Source organism: Larus michahellis, chromosome 12, assembly GCF_964199755.1.
Source record: "Larus michahellis chromosome 12, bLarMic1.1, whole genome shotgun sequence".
Classification (NCBI taxonomy): Eukaryota; Metazoa; Chordata; class Aves; order Charadriiformes; family Laridae; genus Larus; species Larus michahellis.
Window position 1 is genome coordinate 6,693,622 of NC_133907.1, and position 8,876 is coordinate 6,702,497.

General features: G+C 43.9%; 1 protein-coding gene across 1 annotated transcript in view; it reads left to right on the plus strand.

Moving 5' to 3' along the window:
* The window catches only part of BMP7 (bone morphogenetic protein 7), a 49,214-nt gene extending 40,757 nt beyond the window's left edge, over nt 1–8,457 (plus strand). Inside the window, exons 4-7 of the mRNA XM_074605288.1 lie at nt 280–477; nt 2,310–2,386; nt 3,025–3,135; nt 4,440–8,457. Of these exons, the coding sequence (XP_074461389.1) occupies nt 280–477; nt 2,310–2,386; nt 3,025–3,135; nt 4,440–4,589 (536 nt within the window). The 3' untranslated portion in view covers nt 4,590–8,457. The remainder of the gene's footprint in view (nt 1–279; nt 478–2,309; nt 2,387–3,024; nt 3,136–4,439) is intronic.
* Nucleotides 8,458–8,876: the final 419 nt, after the last annotated feature.

The window sequence follows — 8,876 nt, forward strand, 5'->3', positions numbered from 1 at the left end:
AAAGTTAATGCTAAGCGGATTTAGGGTAAAATAATTATATGTAGGACTATTTTATGTAACTTTTACACGCAGATATAAAATGAAGTTAGCTGTGCTGGGCTGCTCTTGTCAGAAGCAGCTTTGCCGATTAAGTCCAGGCCCTTGGCGGATCGACGCATACGGATGTGCCTAGGAATCACCCTTCCCAGCCAGCCGGCAGCTCTCCTCCTTATCCTTACTATGTCTGCTGCAAAGGAAGAGTTACTGCTGTCCCTCTTATCAGTCCCTTCTGTCATTAAGGGCAAAGCATCAATCCCAAGCTGGCGGGTCTCATCGGAAGGCACGGGCCACAGAACAAGCAGCCGTTCACGGTAGCCTTCTTCAAAGCCACCGAGGTCCATCTCCGCAGCATTCGCTCCACGGGAGGGAAGCAAAGGAGCCAGAATCGATCAAAAACACCAAAGAACCAGGAAGCTTTCCGGGTGTCGAACATTGCAGGTACAGCCTGGGTCTCTGGGTCCGTATTTCTGGGTGTGGGATAATGGTTTGCTGGACTTGACACTGGATGGGAATGGTTTCTCCCATACTCAGCATGATTGCTGTGTCTTTGGTCTACCGCTAGCATTCTCTTGCTGGTTTGAAACTACTTGGGATTACGGATTGTTAAAAAAAAAATTAGAAAAATAATGTTTCTTTGAAACAATGTTTAATTGAGGGATTTCTTAATCCAATATTAAAAAAAAAAAGCCATCTAACCAGAAAATCTCCTTTTCTCCCAGATGAAATAAATTCTCATTTTGAAATGTAAGATAATTACATTAAACCAATGAGTAAGTTATCAAAACAATAATATATTTCAGTGGATCTGAATCAAAATACTGTAGATTATCAGAGTTTGCGATTTTAAATTTAGCCCCCAAAAAGTTTAGTAGTCCCAAAAGTTTTGCATGGAAGAGGAAAACCCATTTGTTGCTGAGGATAACCGCAGCTATTCTGGGGGGAGCTGCGCTTCCTAATATGGAAGAAAATTCCATCAGGCATTTGAAATAGAAACGTGGCTTAATTACGAGATACCTCAGAATAACGGGGCCTTGGTGACCTTCCCAGCAGGAACCGCAGCGCGGGGCCAGCTCTGCCAAGGGCAGTGGCAAATTCCAGCTCCGTTTTCTGCAAGCGCTCACTGAATGGGAGGAGAGCTTGCAAGGGGTGGAAGGAAAAGGACAACGTAGGGCACAACATCGTCTTACACAACTCACCTTTGCCTTGGGTTGCTTGGGGTTACCTACAAGGCTATAGGAGAGCTCTCTCCCATCGGTTTTGTTGCAGCTTCCCAATATTTAATCATGTCATTCCTGTCTGAGAACTAATGATGATTTTCTGCAGCACTGGCAACAGATGTGTTTCTCTGACCTGCCCGCATATGTGTATTTCCATACTTCTCACCCAAATTCCTGGAGTTTCTTAAAATGGTTTTCCATGGCTCATGTTTCCGAGCTCTGGGTTTTGCAGTTCTGTAAACGTAGATGGTCTGCACTTTAAGTGTGCATTTTTATGATTTATTTCATATATCAATTCAATAGCGGACAAGAGAATTTCTTACTTCTGTGAGTAGGTTAGAAAAGTCCCTGTAACCAGTATCCGCTTCCAGCTTGGGGACCCCATGTTGAGATAGTTACCATCAAAAAGAGTTGAAAAAATATTTTTCCGGTACTTCTGCTTGGGTCTCCAGTTCAGGCTGTATGACCAGGATGCACACAACTTTAAAACTGCACTGATAGCTTACAATTGTCCACACCTACGGTTCAGACCCGTGCTTTGTTCTTTGGCTTCAGCATTGTCACCCATTTCAAGAAGTCTGTAATCTGGACCCAGCTGCACTGGACAGAACAGATTCTACATTATCTTCATGTCAAACATTGCCTTTCTAGGCCTGAAGGTGCAACTATCACCAGTAACGCAGGTGATTCAAAGACAGTTAGAAATTTAGAAAATAGGTAAATGGTGCCTTTCCCTATCAGTCCTTTCACAGGTCCTCATTTTCTAGAGTAGGCAATAATCAGAGATCTGCTTTTTACTAATATGAGGTCAGAGGAAGCCCAGAAAAAGAAAAAAAAAAAAACCAAAAAAAGGAAAAAAAAGCTATTTTCCCAGGCCTTTTTTGGATTTGCACAAAAGGCCAGAGAGGCTTTTCATATGTAAACCTTTTTCAAACTCAGCCATTGTTCTATGACTAAAATTGAAAATGTTTTAAAAAATAATAATAATAATAAAAAAAAAGCCACAAGTGCAACAGGTGAGCCCAGCCTGACGCACCCCCTTTCCCCGCGCAGAGAACAGCAGCAGCGACCAGCGACAAGCCTGCAAGAAGCACGAGCTCTACGTCAGCTTCAGGGACCTGGGGTGGCAGGTAAGGGCTGTGCGTGGCCGGGCGGTGGGCTGGGGCGCCTTTGCACATCACTTATTGAGCAGCAACAGTAAGAACAAGCTAACAACCGGATTATTTTTTTTTATCCCGGGGTCGGGGGGGAAGTATATTGCCTTTAGCATGATGAAGGAGCACTTCTGCAAAGTTAGGGTATCCAAATATTTAGCGTGAGACTGGCGAGAAACTCAACATTAGTTGGGTCCTTCTGAGAAACTGTGGTCCCCTGACTTCCCTCTGGCAGCGCACGCGGCTCTCCGTTTTCATCATTTCTTTTAGACCCAGTTAAAGACGTTTTTGTTTCTGGAAGCTCGTACCTGCATTGCAGCAGTGGGTGAAGTGATCCTTGTGGGCTGCCAGGCAGATGCTGCTGAATGGATAAATGAAACGCAGCTACACTATGGGCATGTTTGCCAAGTGGGATATGTCCCTCCAGGAAAAACAGCCGCTTAAGAGGTGCCTAAGTTAGCATTTAAAAAGACAGAGTACCAGATTTGTATGTTGCAGACTACTGTAACTGTACGTAGACGTATGAATTGATAGATTTATGTGCTGTTCTGCTTTGTTTCACTGTACTATATTTCTGTCTTTCTCCACAATCTAACATCTTCAATTTAATCAAGGACTGGATCATCGCTCCGGAGGGCTATGCTGCCTATTACTGTGAAGGAGAATGTGCTTTCCCGTTGAATTCATACATGAACGCTACAAACCATGCCATTGTACAGACACTGGTAGGTGCACCATAGCTCCTAGTACAGGGTTATTTCCGATAGGTGCTACTCAGAAATAAGTTTCTACACAAAAAACGTCTCTAAGCTAACAAGAGAAGGAAGGTCTGCATTAGCTCATTAAGACGCCTGCAGCATCTGGCTAAACATGTCTAGCCAAGTGGCCTGAATTAATAGTTGGCTGAGAATTACCCTGCCTTTGCTGCAAGCATTGACACGCTCTCTGTAGTTTCAAAGGGCCCTATGATAGACATCTTAATGGCGGTACAGTCCCACCGCACGGGAAGGAAAGAGCAGGATGTGAGACCCACTGTCAGCATCTCTTGGGGAAAACTCTGTACGGATCCGCCCGCAGCGGATTTGGGGACAGACTGAGGAGGGGATCAGTGAATCTCAAAATGACACAGCCCAGCTGCTCTGGGGGTGTACTTACGTTATGAAATTGTGCAAAGATGTCCAGATGGGAGCCCCAGGCTGGCATGTCCTCATGGCATAGTGCCCGTGCTCAGGGGGACTGTCGCCCCGGGACCACCCGGCCCCAGCGGTGTCACCAAAGCCAACGCACCCCAGCTCTTGGCATAGGCCAAAAGACACGCAGGTCCCCAGTACCCCGGCTGTGCAGCATCCCCGGCTGACCTGCCTGGACACCCTCCCCTCCCCGGCTCAGGTTCAGCTCAACAGCCCCGGCCCCCCGCACACATCGGCAGGGCACGAGGAGGCTCACACCGCCTCTTCATCTACATCCCATGTCCTGGGCACATCTAAGGACAACATTGCAAAAAGTATTAAGGAAACCAGAAGCATCTGTGTTTCCAAGGGAAGAAATATCTGGGTGTTTTTCTCCTGGTAGATTGCTTTTTATTTGCCTTTTTGCCCCCCACTTCTCCTCAGAGGTCCCGCAGCAGGGAGCAAAGGGGACCTGGAGCCGTTGGCCCCAGCTGGGTTTCGGTGCTGCCAGGCACAGGGATGGGGGCCCTGGTGGGGTTTCTCACAAAACCTCGCCCACACGTCCCACAGAGTTTATCGTAAGTGGTACGCTTCTGCAGAGTGCCGACTGCTCTGACAAATGGGGATTTTTCTAATGAGAACCTGCCTCACTGAAAGATTTCCAACGAGATCTGACTTGGGTGCGTGCATCAGCCTCCGTACGCGCAGGGGACATCTCGAGACATTTGTACACAAAGCCAGGTGTTCAAAACATGTCTGAGTGGCTGTATGGGACAGACAGAAGGTTGCCTGGGAAATAAAAATATGGGGGAAGAAAGGGGAAGAGTAAATCTTAACAGGCGTCTGCTTTCATTCCCCAGGTTCACTTTATAAACCCAGAGACTGTGCCGAAACCCTGCTGCGCTCCTACGCAACTCAATGCCATCTCAGTGCTCTATTTTGATGACAGCTCCAACGTTATCTTAAAAAAATACAGGAACATGGTGGTACGAGCATGTGGCTGTCATTAGATTGGTAGGAAAGACACAAAAAAAAAAAAAAAAAGAGAAGTTATTTGTAAAGAGTGGTTTTGTAGGGCTATGTGGGGGAGGGGAAAAGGTTAGCACTCCAGCAATGGGTTTAAAAAAAATCCCAAACGGTTTTTAGGACCGGGCTTCTGAAAGTTCAGACAATGGAACAGTTTCTGGATCTAAGTGGCATTTGAACACATTTTGTTTTCGTTTATTACAGACAATGAGCTTGTAAACTGAAACAAGCCAGAGAAACCATGTAAAACCAAATCTGCCTACAAAATTGGCTCCTACAATACATACTTTTGCAAATGAGTCTTTCTGAAGATTGCAAACTCACTAGTGTTGATTGTGAGTTAAAAAATAATAATCTATCCAAGGTGAGAATGTGCTGTGACTAATAAGCATGTGTAGTTCCTGTAATACAGTTTGCAATAAAATAAGTAAAGAAAATATACCTGGAGTGAACAGGTATTTTGTTAAAGAATTATTACCTCCATCCCTCCGTTTGCTTCAATTTCATAAGCAAAAGCAAAGATCAAGTATGTGCAACTTCTAAACTACAGTAGCAAAAGCTGTATCTGGATTGACGCAAGTTCAAAGGACAGATTAGTCTAAGGGAAGAAAAAAAAAAAAAGAATTTTCTAATTGGCAAGCAAAAGAACTGAAGAAAATACTTCCAAAGAGCAAGACTTTTTGGGTATACTTTTTTTTGTCAACAGGGAAAGAAATTTCCTCTAGCAACCAGAAAGAATTTGAATTTGCTATGAACTTGAAACAAGAAAGCAGCAGAACGTTAAGAAACAGGGATTAAACCTAAGCAGCTATGGAGTTGTGAAAGCCGGCTAAAGATCCTGCTCCTGTTTGGAAGATGTCCATTGACTTCACTGACAGAACAAGCTCCAACGCTTTTGCAAACTCGCGGAGGCTCAAGCGCAGAAGGTGCTGTAAGCTGGGACGCACACCCAGCACCACACGGCTCAGCTAGAAACAAGCTAGGAAGCCGTACTTCCCAGAGTCAGTGTTTACGATAAAAGCCGTGCTCTATTATTGGCTTCGCCTTTTAAAAAAAAAAGTAAAAAAAAAAAAGTAATTCCCTTTCAAGAGCCACAGCAACAAGCTGGAACCAGGAGCAAGAAAACGTCCCCTGAAGGCTTCTCTTTTTCCTTCTTTTAAAGTCACAGGTTACACAAACATCACGCTTATGTAATTAAAACTCAATTAAAGTTGTTGTGAATAAGAATACAAAGTAGCAGTAACCAATCACAAACTGATTGCACACTTCGGCATACCTTGCCATTAACAAAAGTAGGATTGGCAGAAGTTTCACCAGGGAGATAAAAAAAAAAAAAAAGAAAATTCTGCCCAGTAAAACACCAGGTCCTCAGCACACCCAGCTCTAAATCTCCAAACTTCAAAGCCCTAAACCTCCAACAGCTGGGTGCAGAACATAATGGATCCCTGGAGATGGATCTCTGCACAGCGAGCGGACAGGGCGATGCGGATGCAGCGGGAACTTGGCTCCATGTCTTGCCTTAGAGGAGAGTTAGAGAAAGAAGATAAATGAACGCAACCACCCCATTCTGGAAATCAGTCACTGCTCTTCTTCCTTTAAGTCACAGATCAAATCCAGACCAGATGCCTCGCTTTAAAAAGAATAAGCGGAGAAAGAAAAAAAAAATATATTATGAAATAAATTGGAAACTTGTTTCTGATGGTCGAATTCTAATCTCATTTAAGTCAATTGGTGTTTTCCCAGTAGCAGGATTAGGCTCATGGGAAAGTGCCAGTCCCTCCATGGCATCGACAGGCACTGGACCGCTGCCTGGGTGAGCGGTTGCCACATTGCCCCTTGTGCCCGGCTTCCAACCCAGGTGACCGAAACACCTGCAGGACCAGCCTGGCCGCGGCACCCACGCTCCGCGGGCACGACTCCAGCAAACTTGCTAACTGCCCCACGGCGAGACCCTGACCGCACAGTGACAGACAGCCCAACGGCAGGACGACACCTGAAGCCAAAAGACCATCAGTCCCCGGAGCCTGCAGAGACCGTCTACGACAAACAGCCAAAACCGCCCTCAGTGCGTCTCTTACCTAGAGCGAGGCGTTGAAGTCACACAGGTTGGAGGTGTCTTTTGACCTCGTACACGTATATACAGCAGTGCTTCAGTAAACCTCCTAAGGGAGGTGAAGGTGCTGCCTAGAAAGTTAAAAGCTAATCATGCCTAAACTTCCACTATTTAGTAGTCAAGGATTAGTTTTTTCTTGCGGGTGTTTCAGTGTTGGTGGTCACTGCGGTGGTGTATTGCATTTTTAACTTGGACCACAGTATCTTGCTGTATAGGATTCATATATTAAATATTATGTGGGGATTGTTTCTGTTTTGTTTTAGTTGGGTTTTTTTTAGACATACTAACAGGATTTCTGTTGCTAGGCTCAACATCAGCTTCACTGTTTGTACATTTTTTATGTAAATAGTTGTCACAAGTGGAAGAATTATTTATTTCCATCTCTGAATTCCTTTTCAATCACATCCAGGAAAAATGATTCTCGGTTCCTAAACACATTTGTTTCCTTATTTAAGATGATATTTATTAACAGTTGGCAAAAACGCATACATGTTTCTGGTTCTTTTCATAGAGCAGTTGTCAGAAGCCTTTTGTACAAACTAGTAAAATAAATCATTGCATCTTTACAAAAGATATCCCAACAACATTGTGTATCTGTGTGGTTATTCTCCCTATATTCGAAGAACCTTTTTGGCCGGGCAATGCTTTATCTTGAGCCTCTGTTTTCCTGTAGATCAGTCTCTGTGTACGGGCAAAATCAGCACACGGCGCTATTTGCTGCGACTCCTTCAGTCCAAATACAACAGAGGGAAGAATACAAAAAAAAAAAATGAATATGTTTTGCAGACTGCACTGCAGAAATCCATGATTGAATTATAGTGCAGCTGTCAGCAGCTGTTTCAAAGAAGCAGGGGGTAAATTAGTTCTGTTTACTGCTAACATAGTTCAGAGATTTAGTCATCCCAATAAAATTATAGAGGCACAAGAAAGGAAAAAAGGAACTCCAAAAGAACATCAGCCAAGAAGCTGACATTTTCTAATTTAGATTGTTTTAGCATATTTCAGAGATGCTGCTGGCATGAGGTTTCCTACTGTGGATACCACACCGCATTGCTATGGAGGCAGCTGGAAAAAAAAAAAAAAATGGTCTAAATCCCTGTATTAACTAAACCTTGTATCTTCAGGGCATAACAGCAATTTGGGGGTTCTTGTTTACTTTTAACTGCGAGCAGAGTTGTGCCAGTTTATGTAGATGCATTTGCTGATCCAGAGGCTTAAATCATCGGCTTTTTGCAGTTAAACTATCATCTTTCACAAGCAATTAGAAATTCATAAGTAAATTTGCTTCGTTCACTGATCTGAAGTCCAGCAAAGCATCGGTGGAAAGACCTTTATTGTCCTAAACTGATGCCTACTTGGTTTTTGTATGCCTAGACTAATTTTAGGAGGATCCTCTGGTATTTCTCATTATGGTCCTGATGGTCTGCATTTAGACCCAGTGTAAGTCAGAGGTTTTTCCAGCAAGGGGAGGGGAAAAAAAAAAAAAAAAAAAAAAAAACAAAAAAAGGAAAGAAACCAAGGAAAATAATCCCGGTTTACAGTGCCAGTCTTGCAGCCAACAGAAGCTTTACCACTAACTTCAACACGTCTAAGCCTTATATCATGAAATATCGGTTGGTTTCCAGCTCTGCCACAAACACAACTTGCTGGATGTGCTTCGTAGCAGCTTTCCCAGCCTGGCAGCCAAAACTCCGTTCCCGAGCTGGTTGCAGCTCCCTTCGGTCCACAGAGCTACTGTGGCTTTGTCTCCTCATCTGCTGCTCTGGAAGAAGAACTCTTGACATGAATACGTACGCTGCCATGAACTGGCAAGGCCATAAAACTAGTGAACCAGCTTCAAACCGGCTAGATTTATCTGAGTAATGACATTTTAAAGCACATCATTTGAAACATTTTATAGATCAGTTATTTTAACTTCCTTTCAGGCCAGACTTTGAGGATGTTGTGTTTGCTTAATTGAGCTGTTTTAGATCTGTTTCAGTACTGACAGTAGGATCCTTTTGTCCCTATGCAGGAAACTGCCACCGTTGCTGCCAACGTTCATATAATAAAAGATAATGATTTAAGTAAGCCTTAGTGTAATTTTAAGATTTCTGATTTTTATGGAAGTGTCAGCTGTAAAAAGCCGAAAGCCAGGGAGGGAGAGCAGAGCTCGCAC